The sequence below is a fragment of the Phacochoerus africanus genome, chromosome 8, assembly GCF_016906955.1.
Source record: "Phacochoerus africanus isolate WHEZ1 chromosome 8, ROS_Pafr_v1, whole genome shotgun sequence".
Lineage (NCBI taxonomy): Eukaryota > Metazoa > Chordata > Mammalia > Artiodactyla > Suidae > Phacochoerus > Phacochoerus africanus.
The window spans coordinates 57,734,995-57,756,272 of NC_062551.1; the positions used below are offsets into that span (position 1 = coordinate 57,734,995).

Here is a 21,278-nt window from a genome sequence, read left to right on the forward strand (position 1 = left end):
TGAATCCAAGCATTCTAAACAAACTGCCAACCAACCAGGCTGCCAATCCACCTAAAAATGCTAAAGGTACACCTATGTCCTCTGCCTGACAGGAGGCATCTTGGAGCAGAGATTCACAGGTGCCCAGAAAACAACCCCAAACCTCTGGGGGCTTGCTGTTGGTTCTGCCTAACACACCATGGAACTCAAATCTGAGCCTACATCTGCAGCCTTGGTCCAGAAAGTACACTGGCACCATCTTGTGGACATTTACTCTAACGGCAACTCTCAGGTTGTCCTCTTTCTGGCTCAGCAGCCCCGTGGGTTGCATTGGCCTTTGGCAATATGCTGGTAGGATTTCCTTCCTCCACTTTTCTTGAAATACCAAGAAGTGCCCTTACAGGTGAGCTGTTTCTCTCTGTCTTTCATATCCCTGAGGCCAACCTATCACATGCCACTCTGTTCAAACACTCAGTTCCTGACCAATCATGTCATGACATTCTTCTTCCTTTTTTATATATCCCTGCAATTATATATTTATGAATACAGGTGTGTATGTATGTAACTATTTTTTCTTAATTTTCCAACTGGTATTCCTTCATTCACACCATAAAGTCTTCTTTTCTTTTTCTTTTTCTCTTTCTCACTTTATTGAGCCCACCTGAAGTGTGTGTGAGTTGTCCGCTTATCAATGCTTTTCAAGCCACAGCAGTTACCACCAGAGCGACAAAGATGTATTTTAAACCCAGGGATCCTAGGAGGGATCTTCAAGGGAGCTTTCTTCATATCATTCAACCGGCCTTCATTCACCTGACCTGGCTTTAGATCATGTCTTCATACCCGGTGTATATGGAGAATGAAAGAGGCTCACATGGAAAGAAAAGGACAGAGTTTCAGGAGCCCTCTTGAGGTAAAAAGCACAGTGATTAGCACAGCTTCCTCACCAAAGTATCACCATTTTTTACCATGTACAATCCACAGACATTTTATCCAGATCCCAAAGCCTTGGTCAGGCTGGGTTTTCAAAATTACAGTCTCAACAACTGAAACACCTCAATAGCATAACGAAACCAAAAACCCAATTGATAAATGGGCAAAAGACCCAAATAGACATTCCCCTAAACCAGATCTACAGAGGACAACAAGCACCACAAAAAAGGATCACCATCACTCATTAGGAGAGAGATGCAAATCAAAACTACAGTGAGGTAGCACTTCACACCTGTCCAAATGGCGATCATTTGTAAGTCTACGAAAGCCTGGAGAAAAGGGTGCTGTCCTACAGTGTGGGTGGGTATGTAAATTGCCAAGGAGGGTGGAGGGAGTGGGATGGACTGGGAGTCTGGGGTTAATAGACGCAAACTATTGCCTTTGGAGTGGATAAGCAATGAGATCCTGCTCTATAGCACGGGGAACTATATTGATTCATCTATGATGGAACATGATTGAGGATAATGTGAGAAAAAGAATATATATGTTTCTGTGTATGTGTGTGAGAGGAGGGGGGAGAGAGAGAGACAAGGTCACTTTTCTGTACATTAGAAATTGACAGAACACTGTAAGCCAACTATAATGGAAAAAATACCATTTTTAAATTGTGTATGGACTAAACAATTTAATGAAAATAATTCTTAAAATCCTTCAGCAGATCATACAAGGAAGAATTTATTAATTTTGGAAAATAATACACAAGTTAGGCTATTCATGATTATCAGGCAACTAAACAAGGCAGAATTTGCACTGGGAGCATCTTAAAAAATGTCATGAGACATGGGAAAAATTAATTCAATATAAAGTATACAAAATAGTTCTCATCTTGATGCAGTGAAAACGAATCTGACTAGGAACCATGAGGTTGCAGGTTCAATCCCTGGCCTCACTCAGTGTGTTAAGGATCTGGCATTGCTGTGAGCTGTGGTGTAGGTTGCAGAAGCATTTCGGATCCTGCATAACCGTGGCTGTGCTATAGGCTGGAAGCTGTAGCTCCAATTGGACCCCTAGGCTGGGAACCTCCATATGCTGCACATGCAGCCCTAAAAAGCAAAAAAAAAAAAAAAAAAAAAAGAAAAAAAAGAAAAGTAGACAAAATAGATTTAACTTTATAAATTGGTAGATTATTTCATTGAAATATTACAGGTTTTGGTCCCATATTTCTAAATTTTTTCTAAAGATATCTGTATCACAACACCACATACACATTTCCTCCTCAGTTGTCTAACTTCAAAAGCCTATCTTGATAGGCTTACATATTGCATTTAAAGTACATAAAAGCCTTGAAAATGTGTGTTCCATCAACTGAGAAAAAAACAGGTGAAAAGAGTAAGGTAAACATATGTATATTGTTCCAGATTTCATATGCATGCTTTCAATCATACTTGTTGTGACTTTGCTAAATTAACACTTAAAATGAGCCCCTAGCAATGGATTATGAGTCTCAGTTCAACAAAATACCACAAGGGAAACTGAAGCAGGTCAGCTTATTATTAATCAGTCCTGCTTAATTAATAGTAAGTCTTTAGGGCCAACTCAGGGAGGCCAAGGCAAGATGCAGATAGAGAGCCTGCAGTTCTTGGGGCACGTGAGTTTATTAGTGATCATGGGTGAAGTGATTTGTGTGCCCTGATTAAACGTGGATTGTTCAATTCAAACTAAAATGAGCAGGGTTTATCTGACCTCTGTAGGTATCATCAAAGGGGTACATGAGAAAAACAGACCTGAGGTTCAGGAAGACTACTGATCACAAGGCTGCTGAGGAAGACATAGCAGGAAATTCTATCTGTGTGTGTGACTTTACAGGCTGTTTTCTAGTGGATGTGCTCACAGGACTAGCTCAGGTCAGTTCAGGGCACCTGCAGGCTGTCTGGCTGTTCAAAAGTGATGCTGAGGCAACAGTATCCAGTTTGGTAAACTAGCAACAATACTTCTGTATAATCCTCATTAGAGCCATCATAACACCCCAAACAATACAAAGGAGGGAGAGAGAAATACAAGGTAAAAAATGTAGAAGATATTACCTCCAATTTTATGAGGTTTAAGGCCAGTAAGGAAAAGTGATTCCTGGGGATGTCATCCCCTTTGTTACCAAATAGTTTGTTACTGTCTTTTACCTACACATTTAAATAAGGTGCTCGAGGTTAATGTTGCTTGTGGGGTAACACTTCATTAGTTACACAAGTTTCACCCATTAAAAATGCTTCAGCTTTATTAACATATGTTAAGTTCACACATAGTCTAAATACAACTTTTCAAAATCTACTGTATGATCCTAGATCAAAATACAAGTGACAAGAACTCAGAAGTATTCTTGTTCTGCTGATATAATGATCTGAGAACCTTGATTTTAATGGTGTCTGAAACAGACTAAGCACTTAGTAAATAAGGAGAAACATCAACTGGATGACCTTTCCCTAAAGGGTTACCAAGACTTTTCTTGGATATCTGTGAAGATATCTTTATTTCAACCATGTCAAATAAAATCCACAAGTTCTATCTATTACTATTATGAAGATACAACAAGATTCTCATAAACTGGAACTTTTTATCCTGAAAAAGCAATAGGCACAACTGTTTGAAATTGAGAATGATCCTCTGTATACTTTAATATGAAGAGGTTTCCCTGAATATTTTTCTCATATAACCTCTATGAATGTTGTAAATCCGTGACAAATATTATCTCCATTTAGATTTTCACAGTATGCTTTACATTTCATGATCCTTAGTTGTCCACGGAAAAGTAGGTAGAAGTGATTCATACCTAATATAGCAGGGCTTCTCAATCTAGAAGGCAGCAACAGTCAAAACAATGAGTTTACATACACACTAGAAAGAAAGGCATAGCATGTCATAATTTGAGAGTTATATGGATTTTTGCTTTCAGATAATCTCTATTAATGTCGCTATAAATGAGGATACAACGGCAGTAATAATACCTGCCCAAAAAACCCACTCCCTTGATGGTCCATATTACCATATAATTTTCCCAAGTGTTTTAAGTTTGGATTATTTTCCATCATATTCTGATTTAGATAGAGTAATACCAGAAAAGTTATTGATTAAATGCTCTCTACTGCAAATTATCTGATATTTAGATCAGATCTTCCACTAATTTTTTTTACATATTCTACACCATTAAACTTTCTTTCCAGTGTGAACACTTTAGTGTTTTCTAATGTGTATATTTAGAACAAATGTCAATTATCACCTATTGCATTTGTAAAGTCTCTCTCCTGAATATACCCTCTGATGTAGAGTGAGGTAACAGCTCTGGTTAGGACTTTGCCATATTCTCTACATTCGTGAGGTTTTTCTGTTGTGAATTATCATTATTATGGTCAGTTAAGATTTGAGCCATAGGTAAAGGCTCTGCCACATTCTGTACGTTGCATGGATTCTTCCAAGTATGAATTCGCTGATGTCCATTAAAGCCAGTTAAAGGCTTTGACATATTCTGAACATTTCTAAGTCTTCACTACAGTATAATTTTTCCGATGATGACTGAGGTTTCAGCATCAAGTAAATGCTTTGTCACAGACATTTGTATCATTTCTCCCCAGTATGGATTATCTGATGTTAATATTGAACACCTGATAAAGGCTTTGATACATATTTCACATTTGTATAGTTTTTTCCCCAGTATGAATTTTCTGATGTTGCTTAAGGTTTGAGCCCACGTTAAAGGCTTTGCCACATACCTTACATTTGTATGGTTTCTCACAAGTATGAATTCTCTGATGTGCTGTAACAGTTGAGCTCTGGGTAAAGGCTTTGCCACATACTTTACATGTGTATGGTTTTTCCCCAGTGTGAATTCTCTGATGTTGTGTAAGATGTGAACACTGGGTAAATGCTTTGCCACATATTTTACATGCATGTGGTTTTTCCCCAGTGTGAATTCTCTGATGTTGTGTAAGATGTGAACACTGGGTAAATGCTTTGCCACATATTTTACATGCATGTGGTTTTTCCCCAGTGTGAATTCTCTGATGTTGTGTAAGATGTGAGCAGCAGGTAAAGGCTTTACCACATACTTTACATGCATATGGCTTTTCCCCAGTGTGAATTCTCTGATGTTGTATAAGATGTGAACACTGGGTAAAGGCTTTGCCACATTCTTTACATTTATAGGGTTTTTCCCCAGTGTGAATTCTCTGATGTTGTGTGAGAACTGAATACCATGTAAAGGCTTTGCCACATACTTTACATGTGTATGGTTTTTCCCCAGTGTGAATTCTCTGATGCTGTGTGAGATTTGAGCACCAGGTAAAGGCTTTGCCACATTCTTCACATTTGTAAGGTTTTCCTCCAGTATGGATTTTCCTATGTCTATTTAGCTCTAATACTTGATTAAAGATTTTCCCACAGATGTTACACGTGTAATGCTCTTTCCTAGTATGACTAATCTGGTGTTGAGTAAGATTTGAAGACTGGTTAAAAATTCTACAACATTCACTAAATTTGTAATCCTCCTCTCCAGTACAGATACTCTCATGGATAATAAGATTTGGGCTTTGATAAAGGACACTGCTACCTCTCTTCCTTGTATAATGGTTCTCTAAAGATTGAGTGCTCTGACGATTCATAAGATTGGAGTCTCTGTTCAAGATACTCCCAGTTTCGATGCATGGATATCCTCCAGTTCCATTATAAATACTCTTGTAATCATCAAACATACAGCTTGTGCTTAAGGTCTCACTCATTTGATTACACAGGTATGGCTGTTCCACATGACTTGTACCCTGATACCTATCGAGGGAAGATGGTTGGATAAAGATTCTCTCATTATTATCAACATTAGAGATATCAGAATAAGGAGAAAATATTTGCTTGTTAAAGAACAATGAACCATTGGTTAATGAGTTCTCAAACTGCTCATATTGGTATATTTTTTCTTCATTTCTAAACATCAAGTTTTCACACATGTTGGAATGAATGTTCAATCCAAGCCTATATTCATAGTGATCTGAAAGATGATTTGCAGCACAGGGTAGATTACTTTCCATATTTTTTCAAGTTTCCTTTCAGAGAATATGGATTTTTTTTAATGATGTATTTTCTTTCAAGTTTTTCCTGCAAATGTCATTATAAAATGGAGTTTTTATCAGTTTGATTAATATCATTGATTTCTTTTCAGAGTATTATGTTTCCCTGGGTCAATGTCAAAATTTCCTTATGTCCACAATAACTTCTTTCTATACCTCATAAGCTCCCTTACATTCCCAGTCCATTTTAACTATAAATGTCCAGGTGATAACTTTCATATATTCCCAGCAGCACTTTTTGGAATAAATCTTCTAGGCAAAGCTTCTTTGGCAAAAAATCCTGAGTATCATGAGATCAAAGCTGAAAGATAGCAAATAAATTATCACACTTACGAATTTGACCGAATATGCATTACAATTTTAAATGCAATTGACAAACCTTTAGCTGAATGAATAATGTAAGAGAGAATATTTTTGTGTATGGTGTGAAGGTGTGTTCTAGTTTCATTGATTTACATGCAGCTGTCCAGTTTTCCCAGCACCACTTGCTAAAGAGATCGTCTTTTCCCCATTTTATATTCCTGCCAACTTTGTTGAAGAGTAATTGAGCATAGGTGTCTGGGTTTATTTCTGGGTTCTCTATTCTGTTCCATTGGTCTTTGTGTCTGTTTTTGTACCAGTAAACTCAAAATATCTTAAACATTTAAACCTAAGACATGACTCCATAAAACTCCTAGAAGAAAACATAGGCAAAACATTCTCTGATATCAACCATACAAATATTTTCTTAGGTCAGACTCCAAAGCAATAGAAATAAAAACAAAAACTAGTGGGACCTAATCAAATTTACAAGCTTTTGCATAGCAAAGGAAAAAATTTAAAAAAAGGACAACATATGGAATGGCAGAAAATACTTTCAAATGATCCAACCGACAAAGGCAAAATCTTTAAAATATGCAAACTACTCATACAACTCAACAGCAAAAGAAAAAAACAACACTAACAATGAAAGATCAGAAAGAGAAATTAGGGAAAAAATCCTGTTTACCATCACATCCAAAAGAATGAAATACCTGGGAGTAAACCTACCTAAAGAGACAAAAGACATGTACTCTGAAAACTATAAGACACTGATGAAAGAAATCAAAGATGACATAAATAGATGGAAAGACATACCATGCTCTTGGATTGGAAGAGTTAATATTATCAAAATGACTATACTACCTAAGGCAATCCACAGATTCAATGCAATCCCTATCAAAGTACCAAGGACATTTTTCACAGAACTCAAACAAAATATTTTAAAGTTTCTTTGGAAGCACAAAAGACCCAGAAGAGCCAAAGACATCCTGAAAAAGAAAAATGGAGCTGGAAGAATCAGGCTCCCAGACTTCAGGCTATACTACAAAGTTACAGTCATAAAACCATATGGTACTGGCACAAAGACAGAAACATAGATCAGTGGAACAGGATAGAAAGCCCAGAATTCAACCCATGCACCTACAGCCAACTCATCTAGGACAAAGGAGGCAAGAATATACAATGGAGAAAGGACCGCTTGTTCAATAAGTGGTGCTGGGAAAACAGGACAGCCATGTGGAAAAGAATGAGATTAGAACACTCCCTAATTCCATACACAGAAATAAACTCCAAATGGATTAAAGACCTAGATATAACACCAGACACTATAAAACTCCTAGAGGAAAACATAGGCCAAACACTCTCTGACATAAATGACAGCAACATCTTCTCAGATCCACCTCTTAGTAAAAACTAAAATAAACCAATGGGACCTAATCAAACTTAAAGATTTCTGCACAGCAAAGGAAACCCTAAACAACATGAAAAGACAACCCACAGAATGGGAGAAAATATTTGCAAGTGAATCAACTGACAAGGGATTCATCTCCAAAATTTATCAACACCTCCTACAGCTCCATATCAAAAAAAAAAACCCCATCAAAAAATGGGCAGAAGATCTAAACAGACAATTCTCCAAAGAAGACATACAGATGGCCAAAAAACACATGAAAAGATGTTCAATATCACTCATTATTAGAGAAATGCAAATCAAAACCACGATGAGGTACCACCTTACACCAGCCAGAATGGCCATCATCCAAAAGTCAACAAACAATAAGGGCTGGAGAGGGTGTGGAGAAAAAGAACCCTAGTACACTGTTGGTGGGATTGTAAATTGGTACAACCATTGTGGAAAAGAGTATGGAGAGTCCTCAGAAAACTAAACATAGAACGACCATTTGATCTAGCAATCCCACTCCTGGGCATCTATCCAGAGAAAACCAGGACTCGCAAAGACACATGTACTCCAATGTTTATTGCAGCACTCTTTGAAATAGCCAAGACATGGAAACAACCTAAATGTGTATCAACAGAGGAGTGGATCCAGAAGATGTGGTACATATACACAATGGAATATTACTCAGCCATTAAAATGAATACCAGCATTTTTAGCAACATGGATGAACCTAGAAATGACCATGCTAAGTGAAGTCAGCCATACAATGAGGCACCAACATCAAATGCTTTCACTGACATGTGGAATCTGAAAAAAGGACAAACTGAACTTCTTTGCAGAACAGATGTTGACTCACAGACATTGAAAAACTTGTGGTCTCCGGAGGAGACAGTTTAGGGGGTGGGGGGGATGTGCTTGGGTTGTGGGATGGAAATCCTGTGAAATTGGATTGTGATGATCATTATACAACTACAAATGTGATAAATTCATTTGAGTAATAAAAAAAAGAAATGGAAAAAAAAAGAACAACCATATGACACAGCAATCCCACTCCTGGGCATATATCCAGAAAAAACATTCATTCAAAAAGATATATGCACCCCTATGTTCATTGCCGTAATATTCACAATATCCAAGAAATGGAAATGACCTAAATCTCAACAGATGAATGGATTAAAAATGGATTATATGTGGTACATATAAACAATGGAATAATGCTCAGCCATAAAAAGTGCCATTTGTAGCTACAGGGATGGAACTAAAGATTCTTATACTAAGTGAAGCAAGTCAGAAAGAGAAAGGCAAATACCATATGTTATCACTTCTAAGTGGAATCTAAAATATGGCGCAAATGAAACTCTCTATAAAACAGAAAGAGACTCACAGACATAGAGATTTGACTTGTGGCTGCCAAGGGGAAGCGGGAAATGTGGGGGATAGACTTGGAATTTGGGGTTAGTAGATGCAAATTATTACATTTAAAACAGATAAGCAATGAGGTCCAACTATACACCATAGGGAACTATATACAGTCGCTTCTCTTAGGATAGAACATGGTGTAATAAGATGCGAAAAATGATGTGTATGTGTGTGTGTGTGTGTGTGTGTGTGTGTGTGAGAGAGAGAGAGAGAGAGAGACTGGGTCATTATGCTGTAGAGCAGAAACTGATTCAACATGTATATCAACTATCCCCTAATAAATAAATTTAAGTAAAAATAAATAAACAGGCATTTTTTACATATTAAAAGTGATACTGGAGTTCCCATTGTGGTGTGGCAGAAATGAATCCAACTAGGAACCATGAGGTTGCAGGTTCAATCCCTGGCCTCACTCAGTGGGTTCAGGATCTGGCGTTGCCGTGGCTGTGGTGTAGGTTGCAGATGCGGCTCAGATCTGGTGTTGCTGTGGCTCTGGCGTAGGCCGGTGGCTACAGCTCCGTTTGGATCCCTAGCCTGGGAACCTCCATATGCTGCAGGTGTGGCCCTAAAAGGACCAAAAAAAAAAAAAAAAAAAAAGAAAGACCATAACACCATAACAGTGATACTGAAGAAAATATTCATGTCAGTGAAATCAAGACCATTTTAATCTAGTAAATCTTACCAATCTATTTGTGGATAATGTATTTTTAAAATGCTCCATGGTAACCATAATATTGGTTTTTAAATCTGTGAGTTTGTTTCTCTTTTACAAGTAAGTTATTTTGTATCATTTTATTAGATCAACAAACATCTACTATATAGCAGAAGGAAATTCCTTAGTATTTTGAAATAAACTGTATGGGAAAAAAGAATGGATATATGTGTATGCATGGCAAATCACTTGGCTGTACAATTGAAATCAATATACAGGAGTTCTCGTCATGGCACAGTGGTTAATGAATCTGACTAGGAACCATGAGGTTGTGGGTTCGGTCCCTGGCCTTGCTCAGTGGGTTAAGGATCTGGTGTTGCTGTGAGTTGTGGTGTAGGCTGCAGACGCGGCTCGGATCCTGCGTTGCTGTGGCTCTGGCATAGGCTGGTGGCTACAGCTCTGATTAGACCCCTAGCCTGGGAACCTCCATATGCCACAGGAGCGGCCCAAGAAATGGCAAAAAGCCAAAAAAAAAGAAAGAAATCAATATACATTATAAGTTTATTATACACCAGTAAATTTTTTTTTGTCTTTTTGCCTTTTCTTGGGCTGCTCCCACGGCATATGGAGGTTCCCAGGCTAGGGTCCAATCAGAGCTGTAGCTGCCGGCCTATACCACAGCTACAGCAACATGGGATCCGAGCCACAGCTGCAGCCTACACCACAGCTCACAGCAATGTCAGATCTTTAACCCACTGAGCAAGGGCAGGGACCGAACCCACAACCTCATGCTTCCTAGTTGGATTAACCACTGCGCCACGATGGGAACTCCACCAATAAAATTTTAAAAATAAAAAATTAAAACACACTAGAGGGAGAGCATACACAATGACATAAAATAAATGATTATTGGTTTCAAATCTATTATTCTTTTTAAATCTTTATCATTCTGCTGAGCTCTATTTTAGAAATTGAACACTGCTGAAGAGTTCTTACTACTTTGGTTCTTGGGATCTATAGAGAATACCAAGTAGTGATAACAAAGATCCCTATCTGCAGTACGAGTGTGGAGAATCACACCATCGGAACCCAGCTTGACTACTGAACATTCCACTGACTAAATGCAGTATCTGGATCAAATGCAGGGGAGAGTTCGTGTGTCAAAACCAACAACAACGGAGTTCCCACTGTGGTGCAGTGGAAACTAATCCAACTAGTATCCATGAGGATGTGGTTTTGATCCCTGACCTCGTTCAGTGGGTCAGGGACCTGGCGTTGCCATAAGCTGTAGTGTCAGTCAGAAACACAGCTTGGATCCCACATTTCTGTGGATATGGCATAGGCTGGCAGCTGTAGCTCCGACTTAACCCCTAGGCTGAGCCTGGGAAATTCCATGTGCCACAGGTGCAGCCCTATAAAGAAAAAAAAAAAAACTACAAGCAAAGAGAAACTAAAAAGAAATGGTCATTCTATGGATTTTATATTTTCATTTTATATTTTATGTATTGCATGTATTTGACTGGTTGACCTTATACTTGGCAGTGTAATTTCTGAGCATCTTAATTAAATACGCCTTTTTTTGCTCTGATATTAAAGAAAGAAATAGAGCATCCACATTGATTGGGATGGTTTAAGCACATCCCACACTATTTCCATAACCCTTATTAAAGATAAAAAGAAAAAAAAATGAATTTACTGGTGCTGGAATCTCAAAGCAAACACCCGAACTAGTAAAGCTCAGAATAATAGGATAAATGGATAGCAGGGTGAGTGAAGCACACAGAAAGACACACTGTCACTGCATTGTTAATTTGGCAAAAATAACAAAATTATAGCCTGAAGTTACCATGTAAAAAATGTCAGTTTTATGCAAATTTCAATCCAAATACACCTCCCGTATCACATACTCCTAATAGGTCATGTAAATAGTAAGTTTTTCTCAACAATATAGAGAACAGTCTCTCATACTTCTTTTTCAGAAATTTGTAAGGGACTCAAGACTACTAAAGGCATCCTGCTTATATGTGAATTTTCTTAATCCTGCTCCAAATAAAATATGTTGCATTTGGATATAAAGTAATAACTACATTTTCACCTACTTCACTAAAATCCCAACGCTGAGTCCCATCGCAGGGGAAAACTTGGAAACCAATGTCTTCCTGTACTGATGTCTTATCAAGGAAATATTTTTCATACTTGAATGTTATTAATTAATGGTGATAATTTTTCATACACCATAGGGAGCACGGATGCAGACAGTGGAGAAAAGTCTTGGAGAGGAGAAAGAGTATTTTGAAGAGCTTGTCATGAGTATCATTAGAATAAAAGAAAAAATAAACAGTTGAAAACAACTGCACTAGGTTAAGAATATCAGGAATAGAAAGCTAAAGATTTATGTTCTCCATGGCATTTCAGGAGGAAAAGCAGACATAGCCTCAAACCCTGGACTGGACATTTACTTGAGAAGCTGCCATCTCTTCCTTTTCTGGGTCATTCCCTCAATACTGTATTGAGGAATCCATTCAACATCTTGAGAATATAGCTTCAAAGGGGTCAGCACAGCTCCTTAAACCACCCCCACCACACCCATGAGCCAAACTTTCAAAGCTGACCTTGAAATCCTAAAAAGACCACTTCTCCTGTGATTTTTTCTCAGGGAGGATTCAGGCACAAGGAGCTCCTGCCTGGAGACCAACCTGAGTGTGTTCTTTGTGGTCTACATGTGATCTCTCCTCACACAGAAGTCCCAGAATTCTGCCCACATGTGGTAGGTGAGCTGTGCTGATCTTCCCCTTCCAAATCCATGTAGAGCAGACCCTAATGCTTCTCCTTGCCCTGAAGTCTGCCCTCAGTCCTCAGAAATGAACCCAGGAGATCATGTGATGAAACTGGCCTCCTTTTAGAATCACATGATGATCTTAATTAAAACAACTCTGGACGGATCAATTGGTGGAGAAGGATGAATCAAGATGGCAGAGAGGTAAGACGTTGCACTCACCTTTTCCCACAAAGACATAAAAAAAAACCCATCTACATGAAGAATGATTTGCATAGAACATCTACTGAATGCTGGCAGAAGAATTTACACCTCCAAAAAGGGCAAGAAACCCTCTACATAAATGGGTAGAACAAAAGAAAAAAAGAGAGAGAAAGAAAAGGCATCAGGACAAGACCAGCAGTCCTGAAGGAAGCTGTTAAAGAGAAAAAGAACCCACAACCTGGGAAGTCATCTAACCAATGGGGAGATCAGCCAGATGCATCTCGGACCCTGCATTGCTGTGTCTGTGGCATAGGCCAGCAGCTACAGCTCCAATTAGACCCCTAGCCTGGCAACCTCCATATGCCATGGGTGTGGCACTAAAAAAACAAAAAGACAAAAAAAAAACTTTTTTAAGAGCGGATATAAACAATAACGCAGATTACTTTAGAAAGGAACTAGAAAATATAAGGAGGAACCAAGAAAAATAAGAAAATTCATTTGCAGAGATACAAACTGAGTTAAAGGCACTAAAGAGCATAATGAATAATGCAAAGGAATGAATTAGTGACTTAGAGGATAGAATATTGGAAATCACCCAATCAGGACAGCAGACAGAAACCAAATGAAAAAAAAATGAAAGCAATACAGGAGATCTACGGGATAATATAAAATAGCCCAATCTATGCATAATAGGAATTCCAGAAGGAGAAGGAAAAGAAAAGGGGATTGAAAATATACTTGAAGAACTTATGTCTGAAAACTTTCCAAATCTAAAGAAACAGATATTAAGACACAGGAATCACAGAGGGCCCCAAACAATTTAAACCAAAAAAAGCCCACACCAAAACATATAATAAAAATGGCAAAAGTTAAGAGAGGATTCTGACGGCAGCAAGAGAAACACAAAGCATTAATTATAAGGAAACCCCCATAAGCATACCAGCTGATTTCTCTAAAGAAACACTACAGGCCAGAACAGAGTGGCAAGATATATTCTAAGTTCTAAAAGGGAAAATTTTGCAACCTAGAATACTCTACCCAGAAGGAATACCATTTAAAATAGAAGGAGAAATAAAGACTTTCTCCAAGAACAACAGCAAAAACTAAAGGAGTACAGCAATACTAAACTCATTTTGAAATACTGAAAAGGCTTCTCTAAATAAAAAGGAAGTAAGAAGAAATGGGATGGAGGAAATCACAACTGGAAAGCAATCACTTAAATAAGCTGGAGTACAGATCTAAAAGGAAGAAAAAAAACCTATTATAAAAGTGATGATAGGAGTTCCCATCATGGTGCAGTGGAAACAAATCCAACTAGGAACCATGAGATTGCGGGTTCAATCCCTGGCCTCGCTCATGGGTAAAGGACTCGGCATTGCTGTGAGCTGTGTTGTAGGTCGCAGATACATCTAGGATCGGGTGTTGGTGTGGCTCTGGCGTAGGCCAGCAGCTACAGCTCCGATTGGACCCCTAGCCTGGGAACCTCCATATGCCACGGGTACAGCCTTAAAAGGTCAAAAAAAAAAAAAAAAAGACCAAAAAAAGTGATGATAAACACGAGAAACATCTAAAGGACAAACATGAAGATTTTTAAAAAGGACTTCAAAATCAGACTGTAGGGAAGAAAAGTAAGATAATCTAGACTCTTTTTTTTTATAATGTGTTTGAGACTGTATCAGGCTAAAGCAAGTGGATATAGGATTGGGTTAACATCCTTAAAAAACAGGGCAACTGCAAATCAAAACCAAACATTACATTCACAAAAACTAAAAAGGGAAGTAAGAAGTAAGTATACAAGCATAAAATAAAAGGAAATCATCTGACCAAAAAAAAAAAAAAAAGGAAAAAAAGGAACAGACGAGAAACATAGAACCAATTGTAAAACAGGGTTTAAAAGGAAATAAAAAATATTTATCAATAATTACCTTAAATGTTAATGGAAAGAATGCTCCAATCAAAAGACACAGAATAGCAGATTGGATAAAAAATCAAGAGCCTACAATATACTTCTACAAGAGATTCTCCTTAGGGCAAAGGATACATATAAATTGAGAGTGAGGGGATGGGAAAAAGATATTTCATGCCAATGGACAAGATAGGAAAGTGGGAGTTGCAATACTCATATCAGATAAAATAGACTTTAAAATGAAGGCCCTAAAGGAAGACAAAGAAAGACACTATTTAATGATAAAATGATTCATTCAAAAAGACGGTATTACAATCATCAATATATATGCCCCAAATATAGGGGAACCAAGATACATACAACAAATACTAACAGACATAAGATGAAAAATTGATGGGAATAGAATAATAGTAGATTTAAAACCCCACTCACATAAATGGACAGATCCCCTAGACAAAAAAAATCAATCAAGCAACAAAGATCCTAAATGACACCATGTTAAAGTAAAACTGAATTGACATTTGCAGGACATTCCATTAAAAAAATCAGGATATACATTCTTTTCAAGTGCATATGGAACATTCTCAAGGACTGATCATGTACTGGGGAAAAAAAAAACTAGCCTCAACAAATTTAAGATTACAGAAATTATTTCAAGTATCTTCTCTGACTACAATGGCATGAAACTAGAAATTGACCACAGGAAAAGAAATGAGAAAAAACTGACTACATGGAGACTAAACAACATGCTACTGAAAAACAAATGGGTGGACAAGAAAATCAACAAGAAAATTCAAAAATAACTTGAGGCACCTGGTAATGAAGACACAACCATTCAAAATCTATGAGATGTGGCAGTGACAATGTCAGATCCTTAACCACTAAGCCACAAGGAAACTCCATGAAACTATACTCTTTTTTTTTGTCTTTTTCCCTTTTCTAGGGCTGCTCCTACAGCATATGGAGGTTCCTAGGCTAGGGGTCTAAACAGAGCTGTAGCCACCAGCCTACACCAGAGCCACAGCAACTCAGGATCTGAGCTGTGTCTGCAACCTACACCACAGCTCATGGCAACACCGGATCCTTAACCCACTGAGCAAGGCCAGGGATTGAACCTGCAACCTCATTGTTCCTAGTCAGATTCATTAACCACTGAGCCATGATGGGAACTCCAAAACTATACACTTAATATCATTTTCATTAACCAAACATATCCATATCCCTATCTATCTATCTATCTATCTATCCTTTGTATTAACACAAATAATGTACTTTTATATTAGGGGAAGGGAAGGAGGATCTTTATTTTGTCCATAATCCTCAATCCCTCTGAATCAAGAATAAGAAAATATTATAGGATTACAGCACCAAAGCAAGCAAACCAAAGAGCATTATAGAGATGGGATTAAGATGGTGGAATAAAGGACTGGAGCTCATCTTCTCTCATAAAAACAAAAAATTACCATCAAGTGCTGAACAACCTTCAACCAAATGGACTGGAAACTTTTAAAAGGATATCCTACTCTAGAAGACAAATAGGTGGCCACATGAAGAAGTAAGAGGGGCGATTACATGATATAAGCAACCCTGTACCTCCCAGGTGGGAAGCCCACAGACTGGAAAGTAACTGTATCACAGAGACTTGCTTACAGGAGTGAGAGTTTTGAGCCACACCTCAAGTTGCCATGCCTGGGGCTCTGGCATTGGGAGAAAGAGCCCCCAGAGCATCTGGTATTGAAGGCCAGTGGGGCTTTTCCATGGGACTTGAGGAAACAGAGACCCCATTCTTGAAAGGCTCACACAGACTTTCATGTGCACTGGGTCCCAGGGCAAAGCAAAGTCTCCATAGGAATCTGGGTTGGACCTTACTGCAGTTCTTGGAGGACATCCTGAGAAAACAGGGGGTGACTTTGGCTCATTGTGGGGGATGGACATTGGAGGCCAAGCTCTTGGGAATATTCATCAGTGTGCGTTTATCTGGAGGTTGCCATTTTGGGAAAATCTGGCCCCACCCGATCAGTGCTGAGAAGTCCCAGGCCAAACAATAATCCAGGTGGGATCACAGCCCCACCCATCCAGTAAACAGGCTGCCTAAAGACCCCCAAGGCACACAGCCACATCTAATCTCATCCAGAGACAAAGCCCCACCCACCAGAGGGATTAGAATCAGCTCCACCTACCAGTGGGCAGGCACTTGTCCCTCCCATCAGGAAGCCTACAGCAAACCCCTGTACCAACTTAGCCACAAGGGGGACAGATACCAGAAGGAAGAGACTACAACTCTACTGTCTGCAAAAAGGACACCACACCAAAAACCTGTAAAAATGAAAAGGCAGAGAACTACAACTCAGATAAGGGAGGAAAAAAAAATGACAGAAAAACAGCTAAGTGATCAGGAGATTCTCAGCCTCCAGGAAAAAGACTTTAGACTGTTGGTGCTGAAGATGATGCAAGACATTGGAAATAAACCAGAGGCAAAGATGGATAACTTACAGGAAACACTAAGCAAAGAAATATGAGGTTTAAAACTTAAGCAAGCAGCAATGCAAAATAAAATAACTGAAATAAAAAATTCATTAGAAGCAACCAACAGCAGAATACATAAGGCAGGATGAATAAGCAAGGTGGAGGACAGACTAGTGGGAATCACAGATGTAGAATAGAAAAGAGAAAAAAGATTGGAAAGAAATGAAGAGAGTTTGGAGACCTCTGGGACAATGTCAAATGCACCAACATCTGTTATTATAGGGATGCCAGAAGGAGAAGAGAGAGAGAAGGGACAGAAAAAATATTTGAGGAGATAATAGCCAAAAACTTCCCTAACATGGGAAACAAACCACTCATTCAAACCCAGGAAGTGCAACGAGTCCCATGTAAAATAAACCCAAGGAAGAACACCTCGAGACACATATTAATCAAACTGACCAAAATTAAAGACAAAGAGAAAATCTTGAAAGCAGCTAGGGGAAAGAAACAAATAACATACAAGGGAACCCTGATAAGGTTATTAGCAGATTTTTCAGTAGAAACTCTGCAGGCCAGAAGGGAGTGGCATGATATAATTAAAGTGATGAAAGGAAAAAAACTCCAACCAAGATTACTTTACCCAGCAAGGCTCTCATTCATATTTGAAGGAGAAATCGAAAGCTTCACAGATAAGCAAACGTTGAGAGAATTCAGCAACACTAAACCAGCTTTACAACAAATACTAAAGGAACTTCTCTAGGCAGAAAAGAAAAGAGAACAGGAAACAAAAATACCACAAATGACAAGGCTCACCAGTAAAAGCATATATACAGTAAAGATAGAAATCATCCATGCACAATTATGCTACAAAAAGTCAGAAATCGTTAGGAGGGTACAAATGCAGGACACTGAGATGCACTTGTAATTAAGAGACCAACTTAAAACAATCTTGTATGTATATAGACTCCTATATCAAAATTTCAGGGCAACTGCAAACCAAAAATCTACAATTAGTAAACAAACAAATAAGAACAATCCACTCAAATACAACAATAAAAATAGTCATCAAACCACAAGAAGAGAGACCAAGAGAAGGGAAGAAAAAAGAGCAACAAAAACGAATCCAAAAGAATTAATAAAATGGCAATAAGAATATACACATCAAGGAGGAGGCAAGATGGTGGAAGAGTAGGGGGACACGCTCACCCTCTCCCACAAACACAACAAAAAAACCACATCTACAGGATAAACGACTCACACAGAGCAGCAACCAATCACTGGCAGAAGAACCTAAACTCCAATGACGGCAAGAATTTCGTGACATTACTAGGTAAAACAAGAGAAGAGAGGAGAGTGAGAGAAGGGGAATCTGAGCCGGATGGGCACTCCTGAAAGGGAACTGCAGAGGAGAAAGGGATCCCACACCCTGAAAAGTCACCTACTTGACAGAAAGATCAACCGAATCGGAGGAATCTCCAGATGCAGAGAAGAGTGTAGCAGTAAGTTGGAGTTCTGAAAAGCAGAGCAAGAACTGAATTGACCATCTGAACTATGGGCACAGTCACCAAAAATTGAGACGCCTGGATGGGGGCTGGGCACTGAGACCTCAGCTCCAGAAGTTAGTCTCCAGGAAAGGGCTGGGGGGGGGGTGGGGTGGAGTGGAGACTTGGGAGGTCTAGAAACCAGTCTGTCAAGTTTGATGGGGCAGGGACTCCCTGGGAGACTAGAAAGCAGAGCGTTGCAGGGGGAGGGAGCAATACGCTAAGGGCGGGGAAGTGGAAAGTCACATCAGAGGGAGCCTGGGAGAAGAGCCAGGTCTGCGCCAGTGTTGGGGAGGGGAGAGAAGAAGGGGTGGCCCCCATATAATACTCCCCATGCCACAGAGAGCTTACTGGCCTGCTAGCTATCAGAAAGCTGTGCTTCCCAGTGCATTCTGCCCCCCACCCCCGCCTCCTGCCTCCCCTTATGCACACGCTGGACCTGGGGCTGCCTGCCATCTGGGAGGGCTGGCCTCAACAATTGCCTGAAGCCTACCACTGCAGGGGCTGTCCCTGCCTTGGCCTGCTTGCCTTTTGGAGGGGCTACACCCCCACAGAGCAGCACCAAACACCACCAGCCCCCAGGAAAAGGCCTGCAGCCCAGAAAAGCTAAAACAAGCTTGGCCGGGCCATGAAAAGATCTGCCTAATTCTTGGAAAGTCCTTCCAAGTTGGGCTGCCCCGGGGAAGAGCCTCTTGGGTTCACAGCAGCCCAGCTATCTGCTCCATCCCTCAGGGGGTGTCGCACTCCTATGGAACAGCTGCTCAGCATCACCAGTCCCCTAGAGGAGCCCCTGCAGCCCAGAAAAAGCTAGAACAAGCTTGGCCAGGCCATGAAAAGATCTTCCTAATTCTCACACAGTCCTTCTGAGTTGGGCTGCCCTGGGGAAGAGCCTCTTGGGTTTGCAGTGGCCCAGCTAGCTGCTCCAGCCCTTGGGGGGTGCCTCACTCCCACAGAATAGCTGCCCAGCACTGCCAGCCCCCCACAAGAGCCCCTGCATCCCGGAAAAGATAGAACAAGCTTGGCTGGGCCGTAAAAAGATCTGCCTACATTCTCCGACAGTACTTCTGAGTCAGGCTGCCCTGCAGAAGAGCCTCTTGTGTTCTCAGTGACCCAGCTAGCTTGAGCGGTGCTCCACTCCTGCAGAACAGCTGCCCAGCACTGCCAGTCCCCTGCAAGAGCCCCACAGCCCCAAAACACCAGAGTAAGTTCTGCCTGGCCGAGTGAAATCTGCTCCCATCGTGGTGTGGACCTCCCAGTCCTGTCTGCCCTCAGGAAGTCCTCCTTTGCTTCAGAGAGACCCTGTTAGCACTGCCAACACTCCAGAAAAGCCACGCTGCCTCAAAAAAAGACTGACCAACAACGCCAGCCCTCAGGAGATATTCCACGGCAGTGACAAGGCAGACACTGCCCGATAACGGACAGTACAACTCCCTCAGGAGAAAGAAAACAACAAGCAAGATGAAGAAGCTGGGAAACCACCCTCAGTTAAACCAACAGGAGAACTCACCTAAAACAGTCAACAATGAAACAGATCTCTGCAGTCTGACAGACCTGGAGTTCAAAAGAGAAATAGTGAAAACACTGAAGGAATTAAGAGAAGATATGAACAGTAATGCAGACACCCTCAGAAAGGAACTAGAAAATATAAGGAGGAGCCAAGAAAAACTAGAAAATTCATTTGCAGAGATACAAACTGAACTAAGGGCAGTAAAAACCAGAATGAATAATGCAGAAGAACGAATCAGTGATATGGAAGATAGAATAATGGAAATCACCCAAACAGGTCAGCAGACAGAAAACCGAATCAAAAAACAGGAAAGCAATATAAGAGACCTATGGGATAATATAAAGCAGGCCAATCTACGCATAATAGGAATTCCAGAAGGAGTAGAAAAAGATAAGGGAATGGAAAATATATTTGAAGAAATTATCGCTGGAAATGTCCCAAATCTAAAGGATACTGAGTTCAAGATACAGGAAGCACAGAGGGCCCCAAACAAGTTGAACCTAAATAGACCCACACCAAGACACATTATAATAAAAATGGCAAAAGTTAGTGATAAAGAGAGGATCCTAAAGGCAGCAAGAGAAAAGCAGAATGTTACCTACAAGGGAATCCCCATAAGAATATCAGCTGATTTCTCTACAGAAACACTACAGGCCAGGAAGGAATGGCAAGAGATATTTAAAGTGCTAAAAGGAAAAAATATGCAACCTAGAATACTCTATCCAGCAAGAATATCATTTAAAATAGAAGGGGAAATAAAATTTTTTTCCAACAAAAAAAAGCTAAAAGAATACAGCAATACAAAACCCAGGCTAAAAGAAATACTGAAAGGGCTTCTCTAAACCAAAAAGAAAGGAAGGAAAGAAAGGGAGGAAAAAGAAAAAAAAAAGAAGAGGAAGAACTAGGACTGAGGAAACCACAATCAGAGAGCAGTCACTCAAATAAGCCAGCATATAGATTTAATCATGAACATATTTCAAACAAAATAAAATTAAAAAGAAAAAGAGTCATCAAAATCATAAAATGTGGGCAAGGGATGTTAGGAAATAAATAGACCCTTTTTTTGGTTTGTTTGTTTGTTTCTCTTCTTA

General features: G+C 39.6%; 1 protein-coding gene across 1 annotated transcript; it reads right to left on the bottom strand.

Moving 5' to 3' along the window:
* Nucleotides 1-4,586: 4,586 nt before the first annotated feature.
* Nucleotides 4,587-5,897, bottom strand: LOC125133262 (zinc finger protein 501-like). Its single transcript, XM_047791374.1, has one exon. The coding sequence runs from the start codon at nt 5,895-5,897 to the stop codon at nt 4,587-4,589; it is 1,311 nt and encodes a 436-aa protein (XP_047647330.1).
* Between the last annotated feature and the right edge of the window lie 15,381 nt (nt 5,898-21,278).